This window comes from Saccostrea echinata, unplaced genomic scaffold, assembly GCF_033153115.1.
Source record: "Saccostrea echinata isolate AGI-Se365-2 ecotype Australia unplaced genomic scaffold, CSIRO_AGI_Sech_v1 ptg000064l, whole genome shotgun sequence".
NCBI classification, from domain to species: Eukaryota; Metazoa; Mollusca; class Bivalvia; order Ostreida; family Ostreidae; genus Saccostrea; species Saccostrea echinata.
This window is the reverse complement of record NW_026889813.1, coordinates 4,387,770-4,401,154: the sequence shown is the minus strand read 5'-3', so window position 1 is coordinate 4,401,154 and position 13,385 is coordinate 4,387,770. Positions and strand designations below refer to the sequence as shown.

The 13,385-nt window shown below is 34.1% G+C and overlaps 1 protein-coding gene across 1 annotated transcript; it reads right to left on the bottom strand.

The window, feature by feature from the left end:
- Nucleotides 1-4,595: 4,595 nt before the first annotated feature.
- Nucleotides 4,596-11,867, bottom strand: LOC133175685 (G-protein coupled receptor 157-like). The gene is made up of 5 exons (XM_061310793.1): nucleotides 11,724-11,867; nucleotides 7,687-8,140; nucleotides 6,506-6,699; nucleotides 6,159-6,338; nucleotides 4,596-5,055 (listed from the first exon to the last, which is right to left on the bottom strand). Exons 1-5 carry the CDS (start codon nucleotides 11,865-11,867, stop codon nucleotides 4,861-4,863), a joined length of 1,167 nt encoding a protein of 388 aa, XP_061166777.1. The 3' UTR covers nucleotides 4,596-4,860.
- Between the last annotated feature and the right edge of the window lie 1,518 nt (nucleotides 11,868-13,385).

Sequence of the window (13,385 nt, the reverse complement as noted above, 5' to 3'; positions counted from 1 at the left end):
CTATTAAAATACTCACTTTTAATCAAATATCATAAGCCATGCAATTTGTGTACATATAGGTTTTGTGTGGTAGAAACTGCATCAAACTGATCTCGGATAGTTCTTTAAGAGATTCTTGTTGTATTGTAAATAAATGTTATAAATTAAACCACATTATGATACACAATGCCTATAGCATATTATTTCTTGTACTGTTTGTGCAGAGGCTGAGCTTATATACAAATAAATGATGTTCTGTATATTCATTGAAAAGGATTATAAAAATTTTCAAAAAAACATAAAAATGTAATTTGTAATTTAATTAATTACTTTTGCAAAGTAATTGTAATTTAATTAATTACATGTCTTAGAAAGCCTGTAATTTAATTGTAATTTAATTGAAGAAAAAGTCAAAGTAATTGTAATTTAATTAATTACTTTTTAAAGTAATTGACCCCATCCCTGGTACACTCGTATATTCTCCAAACAGATATTGATAAATGGTGTCTTTTTTATTAGTTGTTTTTCAAGACCAACCGACTCAAATATCCAGGAATATGAATAAAAATTATATACCAGAAAAATAAGACTTTTTCTACATTTTTTTTTTTTCAAGTTCAATCTTAAAATAATTTTAGTATCAACGTTTGATATGCGTCAGGCGCGTGGCTGCCTCTACGCAAGTATACGCAACTGCGTACACATCACGTAACTGCGTACACATCCCTCCCCCCCCAAAAAAAACCCATCTGGGTGAGAGAGAGAGAGAGAGAGAGAGAGAGAGAGAGAGTTGTTCAGGTAAAGAAAAATCCCAATATCACCCAGCAAATATTTTTGTTTCAAAAAGTTTTCTGTCATTTATTTCGAATAAAATTTTACGTTATCATGTCTACACAATCAAATTTGAAATCTATTATTAAATCGTTACCAAATCTAAATAAATCATTCAATAGTTTACACAATGTAAGTGTTCTGTAGCAGACTGACAATTTAAAAAAAAAAGAAGATATTTGAGAAATTAAATTTTAATCACATCGTTGAATGGTTTGATCAATTAAATTGTATATCATTTTAAATACAATATTTTTTCTATTAACATTTATTTTTCTTGTTGCTGAACATTAAACTATAAGATAAAAGTGCAGACAATACCAATATATTGGTAAAATATCCAGCCTCACGTACACGTATAATAAGTTTCCGTGGAAGTTAACCTTTGCGTTAAAAACAATATTTCTAACTCTAAGTCTTTTAATATTTCTAAACAAAAGCGAAACAGCATGATATTTACTGCAAGAAAGTGATTGAAATATTTGGAAAAACTTAGGAGCTTCCGGGGGCTTTGCTGGACATATTGGGGGCCCCAAGGCGCCCCCGACCCTTTGCCGTTTTCTGCGTACACATCACTTCTATTCTGGCTACGCGCCTGTACGTGAACTTTTTCTGAGTACTCAGTATAGTTTTTTGCTATGGTAAATTTTCCATTATATGCTCCCCCCCCCCCACTTTTCCAGGATTTGGACAGTTAATTAGGATTTTTAGAAATACCGGTATTTATACAAGTATACGTGCAACATCAGATGCTTCAAAATCAATTAATGTGGTTTGTAAGGCATATGCATATTTTCCTTCCATGGAGAGAGTATGACAGAATCCCAGTGTAACGCACCAAAAGATGCACAAAATGAGTGCTATTTGGATCTGGAAACGAAGAAAAATAGATCAAACTAAGACAATCTATATTAGCCAAACTTCCATCTGAAAAAGGATTTCTTTTCCAACAAAATGCACGCAGGTAATCAAATCCGAATCAGATTTGGAAATGTTTCATTTGAATTCAATTTTTGAGGATATATTGACTACAAGAGTGCATGTATAGTCTTCGATCTAATTTTTCCCCAAAGAAATGATGTTTCTGAAATTTAAATCAAATGTGGACATGTGTCATTTAAATTCAAGCTTTGACGATATTTTAATTAAACGTTCATTCTTTTTGGGGGAAAAAAACTATCCATTCTTAAAAAGAATTATTATTTTTTTTAATTTTGGATGCTTAGTGGGTACTTACAGGTAACGTTTGTACAGGTTTGAGGAGTTTGCATAACAATATACCAAAGAATGGACAACACAAACAAAAGGCTTATGTACAGTTATGTTTTAAAATATGACATAGTATGTGAATGTATATAGGAATATTTTGGATTTGGGAACTAGTCTTTATCAAATCTTCTAGATAATAACAACTTCTCACACACATATTAAACAGAAATCAGGTCCGTAGGACAAAATATTTTTAATCCCCGACTAGTTCTAATTATTGTGACGCTGCTGGCAGCTTCAATATTTATAATTTGTTTATTTATGCATATATCTATTTGAAATTTGCTATGTATATTGTCCTTTCTGACATATTTCATTTTATCAAATAAATTCTGAAATAGTGTTGCAGAATTTATTTGATAAAATAAAAATATGTCAGAAAGAAAGGACAATATTGATGAAAAATGTACGAAAGAGTTGTGAAAATTTTAGAACGCAGTGATGACTATTTTTCTTGCTAGACAACTTTTCCACGATTTTACCGGGCAACCCTCGTATTGCAGCATACAGTAAATATTCAGTAAAGCCCCTATCCTATATTAACTGCTGTGATGGAGAAAATCAGACGTATTGTTCTACAACATAGTCAAGAAGTGGTGTAAATCAAATGTGGAACTTTTGAAAACTTAAATATCAAAACTTTTCAAACATCAATAGCATTATAACATATGACTTTATACAATCATTCCTTAAAGCTATATATATGGCGTATCTGAGCTAAAAAATAAAAATACGAGATTGAGTGTAGATGAACATGATATTTGTTATTTAGGTTAAAATTAAAATTTTCACCGAATTTTATCTTGAATATCCCCACGTTTCTATAGTTAAATTGACTTTAAACTGTGTCTGATATTTAAATGCGGAGTCGGTAAATAAATCGGTTATTGTTTTAAATTTCTGATATCTATGAAACGCGATTGATTTATACGGAAGCCCTGGAGGGACATTGACTTACTTGTTATGACTTATTTGTTATAACTTATTTGTTGTAACTTATTTGTTATGACTTTTTTGTTGCTGGTTATAACTTGTGGCTTGGCTTACGTGTATCATTAAAATGATATGTTTATTCCAAGATTAACTGTGGTTTTTGATTGATTAATTGTGCTTTAACGTCCTGTACTGTTGTGGCCATTAAATTCTTATCTGTTTATATCTTGCAACTTTGTTGTTACAACTTAATTTTTATTTGTTAATCATTATTTGTTATTTCTTTTTACTTAATAGTTATTTCTTAATTCTTATTTGTAACTTCCAGTTTGCATAATGATTGAACACATGAACATAACTACTAATTTATCTAGACTAATAAATTCCAATTCAAAATATTACTTTCTTCTTTTCTGAAACTACACGTAGCCTCCATCTTTCACGCCACGTTTTGGGTTAAGTAAATGTGTGATAACAAATTTAGAATAACAAGAATTAACAATTAAGTCATAAGAACTAAGTCAAAACACCTAAGAAGTAAGTCAATGTCCCTCCAGGGCTTCCGTTGATTTAAATTGTGTAATTTACAGGAAAGTCCTATCTTTATATAAAGTAATAAAATAAATAGAAAAATCTTTTTTAATTTTAGTTAGTCTGAACTTATAAAAAATACGCCATATATATATGACTTTAAGATAAATTAAAGAGCAGGCTTTATTAATATCATCTATATATATAGACAACTGCTTCCTTATGGAGGGTAATCTTGTTAAAAAAAATCCAGGTGTGTAAATTCACAATTTGTTAGACTGAACTTTGTTTATCTGATTTCTTCAAATGTAATTTGTTGATCTTAAAGTTATAATAATCAAAATCATAAGCCACTAGACATTAACTACGCGTCACATACTGGACACTTTAAATAAACATTGTAATGAGAGATGGAGAGAACAAAGCCAGATTATCAATATCAGTCGTTGTCTTGAAACTTAACATCAAATTTACTAAGTAGTGATAAATATCGTTCAAGATCGTTGTTCTACTCCAACAGCGGCTTAGATTAGTAGCCACTAGCCATTGATATTGAACGCACTTTTGTTAAGTGCAGGAGTTGTAAGCGCTCAAAGTGAGCGGATCGATCTATTACGATTCGGGAAAGCTAGCTATAATGTAGATTCCTTATTGACAGTCCTCCGCTTACAAAGAATCCCCCTTCTCCACCATACCCAAAAAGTAACTTACTTGTATAATTTTAGTACATTTAGTCTACTACAGTAATTAACCGAAGCTTCCCGCCATTGTATATCTTTTACTCATCTGCGCCCAGGTACTACTCCATTTCTTTTATAATTAAAACTCAATTTAAAAATTCTTTGGCACTCTAAACACAAGTGCTTCTGATAAATTGAGCATAATTTCCTAGCGCTGTGTGTGTGTGTGTGTGAGAGAGAGAGACACACAGAGAGAGAGAGAGAGAGAGAGAGAGAGAGAGAGAGAGAGAGATATTTTTCGATATATGCTGCTCACACGGACACAGAAAAGTGGATTTACCCAGTAGGTTTAAATTAACAACACTCGTCAAATCAAGGGGTTTACCTGTATTTTTATTGATTGAGAAACACTAATATACATAAGAAATACGTCAATTTTCATTTATTCTACACTTCTCTAAATTATATTTCCTTTTTAAGTACTTAGTTCACTAGTTATATTTGGCGTTTCCACCTTACAATTCCTCTTATTATAATGTGAGTACGAGATAATTCTCAAGCTGTCATTTGCAGTGTTTTCCTTCAAAGTAATTGAAAAGAAAATTAAAGATTTTGTCGTATTCGATTAGAATTAAACTCATTCCGTCCTTGTTGCGTCATTTTGAGACAGTTGCGTTTCCACTGTTGATGCTTTGAGTTGTCGGGGATTTTCTTCCGGATGTTGAATTCTGTGTCGTAAAAATATGGCGGAAAACACCCTTTCTCTTACTTTGTCAGTCAAAGCACAGTAAAGGATGAAATTGGCAAAGCCCTGAGAACTGTCCCCAACTCCCTGAAATAATGAACAGATTGTTAACTTGTGTTTAGGGTATGGTGTAGAGATACGTGTACATAACCTGGTTCTATTCGTATAGATTAGTAAATATATATTATGTTGAGCTTCAATAGCCACAACGACACCCTATGTCTCTTTGGAAACTTGTAAGAGTTGACGACAAAGAAACCAGATTAGTCTCAGCTATGATTTAAACGTTGTCATATACAGGCCCGTAGCAACGGTTTCAAAATTTGGGGGGGGGGGCAACCTCTCAAGAAATCTACTAGTTACAATAATCCACAGATGTTCGCGTACCTATCAATTTTACCGAAATTTTCAGTAAATATAAAAAATACGTAATACCTATATTAAAAAAAAGTTTATTATGGGTTTTACGTATTATTTTATATTTAGGCCAAATAAAAAAATATGTGTGGTTCCGGTTACCCGACCGTCCCTATTTTATACCCCCGACCCTAAACTTTTTTTTGGCAATTTTCATATTTTTTCCGGAATTTTCCCCAATTTCCATCAATGGCTCCGGTTTAAGTTTTAGTTTCAGCAATGACGGCCCCCTTGCACAACATAGTGCAAGTGTTTATTAGTGTTAAATCCAAAGCAAGCTAGCATGTAGGTGTACCCTACCAATATTGACTAGTATATTATCACACCACATCTAAATGTCATTTGCAAAGTAGTGATAAGTATTATTTAGAAAAATTAAGAAAATCATTTTGTTTAAAAAAAAAAAAAAAAAAAAAAAAAAAAACCCTACCTACCTACCCTCATTTTTTTGGAGGTGTAACCGGAACCACACATATTTTTTTGTTTGGCCTTACTGGAAATTCAAATTTCGGTAAAATTAATATTGATAGGTACGCAAACTCCTGTGCAATAATCTAACTGTGTCTTGGGACAAGTAATAAAAAACTTAATTGTCCAAATCCAAGAATTTGCCTGTATTCGACCTTTCAAAAAACAAAAAGTGGGGGCCTTCAAACGAAAAATTACTATATCAAATTGCTAAACTCAGAAACAGGGGTTCACCCCTCCCCCGCATTCTATGGATCTGCTATGGCATCGGGTATTTGAATTAATCTTTTTTGAAATCAGCTTACCTGCAGGTATGATATCCACGGTGCGTCGTAGTGCGCCAGATTACCAAGTAGAAATCGAAGCGTCCCCCAAACCCTGAGTACAATGAAAACAACTGGCACAAATGTGAGCTTTAGGTTCGCCTCTTGTAAAGCAGCCTTCCTGGATTTCTTCTTACTTTTTGCCAGAGTCTTCTTATTCGTCTGAAATCAGTTTCATTGCCAGAATATTGACAAGAATTTCATTGTTTTGTTGAGTTAATCGAAAAATAAATAAATATCCTTCAAGTTCAATGTAATTTCTTGATAGGTTAGACAAAAATGTATTTCGATTGGACAATTTCGAGTACTACATGTAGTAGTATGCTTACGTGTTTGAATAAGAAACATCTGACGATAGAGTACATCATTATGGTCAATAGGTAAGTAGACATTTCCCATGCCTTCCCGGTAAAGAACTGCCAGAATAAAATGGCGGGAGTTTTTGGATCAATCCAGCACCAACTGGCGATGTTTTTATCGTAACCAATCACATCAAGTGACAAACTCAAAATGGCGACCAGTCCTACAATGTCAAAAGTATCTTTTTTTTTAAATTTCTTTAGTACAGTGTAGTTTATTTGCTGTATACAAAATAAAGTCACGTGTACTATTATCGAAAAAGGACTTAAAATCCAAACTATTAATTAAATGTTTTAAGATGCCAAGAAACATGGGCAAGAATTATTGACATTATTATTATAAACTACATGCAAAATAACAAAATATTCTCCTATTGCTGCTATATGTTCATTAATCTCGTGCTGTGATTCCTTATTTGGTTCTCTAACCAGTTACGACGTCAAGTCGTGCTACGTAATATTATTTCGTGAGTGTTTCATGAAGTTTTGGAGAATTTCGGCAAAGGGAGAAAGAGGGTCCATAATGTGTACTCGTTTAATTGTTCCTACAACTCTCGTTCCTTAACTTTTTGATTGTCAATATACACTCGGCAAGCGTCATGTGTATTGGCAATTAAAAAGTTAAGGAACGAAAGTTGGAGGAAAAAATGACAAATATTGCGCTAGTTTTAGAACCTACATTTAAGGTAATGCAGAATTTCAAGATCAGGACATGGTAAACTGCCATAATGTTCTTTCTAAAATGAATTTGGGATTTTTGTTTTTATATGTTAATATTTTTACAACTTTCGAGAAAAACAAAAATTGCTCGAAGCCTACTACAGGGTATTACACCTTAAGAGAATGATGCATAGCTTTTGGATTGAATTCAAAGTTTTATCTCTGACAATTTGGCTTTTAACATCATTTTTTGAGGTTCTCTATGAATATCTTTCCTTAACAAAAATATGTATGCATAATTTGGCAAAAGTTACACCAGTGGTCTGTTTCTCAAAATATCTTGAATACTCCATTCTTTAAGATGCAGTCTGTGATTTCGTGACATTCTTTCTACAACTACGCAAGGAGTGAAATTTTAATGTACGAGTTCAAAAAAACCCGAGGGGCCCAGGTTTGTCAAAATGAATATTTTTTATGTCGTCATACTCTACCTGGAAGTGGCCAAGCTATAACATAGAAAACTTTCATATATGTCCTGGCAAACGAAGGCATGTTCCATATTATACTTTTTAACAAACTGACTCCAATTATAATCATCCAAATAAAGGAACTGATGCTCGAAAAAATAGTTATAGCAGCATGCAGCCTACAAAACTCCATGCTCTCGTACACGGAATGACACGTTGTTCCTGCGCGACAAAGCAACCAGACGACGCCGAGAATGTTACCAAAAGCTGTCAAAGCATCCATCAGACTCAGGTAAACCAATAATTTTCTCCCACATGTCCGAAGATCTTTGAAGCAAACGTAAATGGCAATAATTCCAATTCCTCCAAAAACTGACAATGAAGATGAAAGAACTGTTAAAATAGAGTATATTTCGTCTCTTTTCGTGAACTGGAAATTTATAGCGTCGGTTGCGTTCGACATGATTTCTTGAAGTTTCTATAAACATTGAATGACGGGATACCATGAATTAATTACTACTGTGTCTACTTTCGTCTACTGAAATAAAAAATTAATATAATTTAAGTCTAATCTAAATATTATTGTGATTTCAATGCCAAGTTTATCATGCAGCCAGCGCAGTTATGGATTTACGAGATATGGAGTAAAAATTAAAAACGGATTGTTACGTTGTTAAACATCAGGGTTGTCAAGGAGTTAGTGGAAATAAACCATATGGACAGTTGATTGTCTAGGATGTAAATTAAGCTTCACCTTAATTTAGACTCCTGGTTCTGATGTAGGGAGCTTCCCATGGCAGAGAGATGACCTTCCTTATCGACAAACTATAGGTACTCCATCAGGATCGAGTGCTTTGTGGACAGTTCCTAGCAACTGAAATCTGATTGGATCAAGATGGGTCAATTTTCCTCCGAATATTAAGTTTTTTTTATAACCCTTTGAAAGCTTTCAGCGTGCTTATCATAAAATATAAACAATCATATTGACAAGTTAACAATAAAAATATAGACGTTTGCACCTTAAATTAAAGTCTGCTTTTTGTATGACAATTTAAAAATATAATACATAATTATAGAAAAGCAGTGAAAATGGACCGGGTCAACTTTCGACGTTGAAAAACTTTCCTTAATTTTCAACAAAATACAAACATCTGAGTGTAGGTAAATATATTATGGTATCATAAAAAATGAATGAATACATACAGGTGTGCTGAATTTTATCTGTTAATATTTCGATTGATGTAATGTTCTAAGTTTAAATGAAATTCTTTGAAATTTTATTTGTTGCTCTGTATTTCTAATACTTCAGCTTGATTGAAAATATGCGCATGCACGTATTCTGATTTACTGATACTCATTTGGTTTGTTTGTTTGTTGTTTAACGTCTCTCTCGAGAATTTTTCACTCATATGGAGACGCCACCACTTGCCGGTGGAGAGCTGCAAATTTTAACCTATGCTCGGCACTCAGGGCCGTTGAGCAGTGAGGGATCTTTTTCGTGCTAGCATCTACTGCGACACGGGACCTGACCGGTCTCTACGTCCCGCAGTGGATTCGAACCCGCGACGTAAGGATCAACTCCTTAATCAGCGACTCTAGAGCAGACGCTGTAACCACTGCGCCACACGGATACTCATTTGGTTAAATCTGCTTTGTTCCAAAAAGTATGCTTTGGTAAGTTATAGTTACACTATAGATATTAATTGGTTTTGGTAAATACACTCACAGTTTTTCATTCACGAGGGGCGGAGCCCCGATTGAATAAGAACTGTGAGTGTATTTACCGATAACCAATTAATATCAATTGTGTAAGTTACTTGTACCAGAGGACCAATGAGAGAAAAGCAAGTTGACAATTAGCACTGCCTACTACAAGGTGTCAAGCTACGGTCGGGAGTCTGTTTAAATAGCTGTCTCCATCTGCAAGGATCATATTTTGGTGCGGCGCTGCTACTGCAAATCGTTGATAAAATATTCGGAATGGGTACGTGTGATGACTGTGTACCTTAATTTGGAATGTTAAAGACGCAGATAACATGTTTTTTAGTCAGGTAGGCCTACAGGGGTAGCGATTGTAGGCTTTTATATTGAGACCGTCAACTCTGAAAGAAAATTTATTTTTCGAGATCAGTTTTTTTAAATTGGGGGGGGGGGGGGTTCAATGAAAAACATCGCCATTGAAATTTTTCTATGTGGCAATCGACGTACAGAAACCATGAAATGATTTCTGACATTTTGAAGAAAGTTTTGAATGATATTGGAAGATAAAAAAAACGCGGGGACTTCTAATGTGAAATTACTACATGTATTTGGAGACAGGAAAGAGAATGAATTCGAGATAGGACGTATCATTTACTGAATAAGGATACGCGAGGAAACATACAGAAAATTTAAGAAGCAAAAATCTACAAGCTAATGTTAGCATTTTTGACATTAAAACTGTTGACTTAACATTTACATCCACTGAATATTATTTCCTTTATTTTATCATGAAAACCATTGCCATTTATCAGTCAGTAAATGCCACTAAGCAAGCCACCTGCATATGGCTCTTCCATCAATTATGCATACAATGACATACACATCTATAAAACAACATTTAGCATACTTAATTTTACTTTAATTAATTTTTATACAGATATAAATATAAACTTGTTTGTTAGTACGGGAATTAACGTCGCAGCTATTGCAGAAAAAACAAGACGTGTTTGTGAAACACTGATGCCCCCATATGGCAACTTATAACAAAGGTTAAACTTTCTCAAATGCAGTCAAATATGTTCGTACCCAAAGTAAGGTCTTGTCTCAAGGAATAAACCTGTGAAATATGAAAGCCCTGGCAGCAACCATTGAAGTTTTTTCAAAAGTATGTCAAACATTAAGGTCAAGGTCAAATGGTCAAAATTAATGGTGTCCCAAGGAAAGGCCTTCTCCCAAGAAATACACAGGTGAAATACGAAAGCCGAAGCATCAATCGTTCAAAATTAATGACCAAGGTTAAAGTTTCCCAAAAATAGGTCAAACTCAAATGTCAAAGGGTCAAAGTTGCTGGTATCAAAAGAAAGGTCTTGTCACAAGGATTACATATGTGAAGTATGAAAGGCCTAGCACCAACCGTTCAAAAGTTATGGCCAAGGTTAAAGTTTTTAAAAAGTATGTCAAACTCCTAGGTCAAGGTCAAAGGGTCAAAGTTGTTTAAATCCAAAAAAGGTCCATCTTCGCTAGCAAGGGTTTCTGATCCGCTACTCTACTCACAAACCCTTGGCATTCGGTGCTGTTAAAAGTTGGGTTTTTTTCTCGAGTTGTGATTGGAGTTGATCGACATCGTTCGACCAATCAGCAATTGCTTTTGTAAATGATGATATTTGCCTTCGGGATATATCTTGATTCTTTAGTCTCGTGAATGAAAAACCCAAATAAACAACGATTCGTAAGATAACATGCCACTCTATAAATAGATATGGTGTCATCCAATCTTAAGCTGATGTACAAATATAATGATCAGGAATCTTATTGTAGATATAGATTTGCACGATAAATAACAAATAAACATTGCTCGATATCTTCTTGTTAATTATTCTTTAAAAACGTAAATTTTCAAATACGCCTTTTATTTTTGTCGATGACGCAGTTTGTGCGTATGTTGGAAGATTCGAGATCAACGTGTCGTAAACAATCCCAACTTTTGACTGCACCGTATGCCAATAGTTTGTGAGGAGAGCAGCGGATCAGAAACCCTTGGCTAGTGAAGATGAGAAAGGTCTTGTTCACAAGGATTACATATGTGAAGTATGAAAGCCCTAGCACCAACCGTTCAAAAGTTATGGCCAAGGTTAAAGTTTTTCAAAAGTGGGTCAATCTCCTAGGTCAAGGTCAAAAGGTCAAATATGGTGGTATCCAAGGAAAGATCTTTTCACAATGATTACATATGTGAAGTATGAAAGCCCTAGCTCCAATTGTTCAAAAGTTATAGCCAAGGTTAAAGTTTGGTGTAGTAAGGTCAGATTAATAAAATTTATTAAAATATTAAATGTGTTTGTTTATATAATTTCAATGTTTACCTGGCCATGTGCTTGTGTTGTGTTTTGTGTTTTGTGTAGTGTTTTGTCCAGTTTGGTAGTGTCATGTGATGTATTATTATTATAATTGAGGTCTTGCCCTGTTCTGCTATTGGTTAAGTCATTTTGGTCAGTCAGGTGGTACATTTATCCCATGCAGTTCATGCTTTTCACTTTCTAGCCAGACCTTGGTCCTGATACATGTAGCAGCAGGTTAGATTTCTCTTACTAATTTTACTAATTTTGTTGTTTAAATTAATTCTCTATACTTTTGACTATGACATTTAAAGTTAATATAAAGTTTACCTAAAGCTTAGATTTGAATAAGTTAATTATTTTGCTTGATTAAAAGACTTATTGGTTTTAAATAATCTGAATGTTAAAAACTAAATTTAAGTGTGTATGCAGCACCTTGAACTGTTTTATATTATTTTGATGACTAGGTGCTGGGTTACCATATGACAAGTTGTTGTAAATATATAAATCTGAATCAGTAAGCCTCCAGACACATTGTCTTTGGTAAGAACATGTATTATTTATTTTAGATATTTTTATGCCCCCGGATCGAAAGATCCCGGGGGTATATTATTTTTGTCCTGTCTGTCTGTTTGTCTGTTTGTCCGTTTGTCTGTTTGTTTGTCTGTTTGTCTGTCTGTCTGTTGTCAACTTTAACCTTGTCCATAACTTTTGATTGGTTGGAGCTATGACTTTCATATTTCACATGTGTATTCCTTGTGAGAAGACCTTTCTTTGGGTACCATCATATTTGACCTATTGACCTTGACCTTGGAGTTTGACCCACTTTTGCAAAAATTTATGAGACTTTAACCTTGGCCATAACTTCTGAACAGTTGGCGCTTGGGGTTTCAAACTTCACATGTGTATTCTTTGTGACAAGGCTTTCCTTTGGATACCAACAACTTTGACCTTTTGACCTTGACCTTGGAGTTTGACCTACTTTTGAAAAACTTAAACCTTGGCCATAACTTTTGAACAGTTGGTGCTTAGGGTTTCAAACTTCACATGTGTATTCCTTGTGACAAGACCTTCCTTTGGATATCAATCACTTTGACCCTTTGACCTTGACCTAGGAGTTTGACCTACTTTTGAAAAACTTTAACCTTGGCCATAACTTTTGGATGGTTAATGCTACGGCTTTCATACTTCACATATGTAATCCTTGTGACAAGACCTTCCTTTGGATACCAACCACTTTGACCCTTTGACCTTGACCTAGGTGTTTGACCTACTTTTGAAAAACTTTAACCTTGGCCATAACTTTTGAATGGTTGATGCTAGGGCTTTCATACTTCACATATGTAATCCTTGTGACAAGATCTTCCTTTGGATACCAACCACTTTGACCCTTTGACCTTGACCTAGGAGTTTGACCTACTTTTGAAAAACTTTAACCTTGGCCATAACTTTTGAATGGTTGACGCTAGGGCTTTCATACTTCACATATGTAATCCTTGTGACAAGATCTTCTTTTGGATACCAACCACTTTGACCTTGACCTTGACGTTTGACTTTTATTTAAAAAACTTTAACCTTGGCCATAACTTTTGAACAGTTGTATCTAGGTCTTTCAAATTTCACAGGTGTATTCCTGGAGACAAGACCTTTCTTTGGGTATCAACATTTTTTATCTTTTGGCCTGGATTT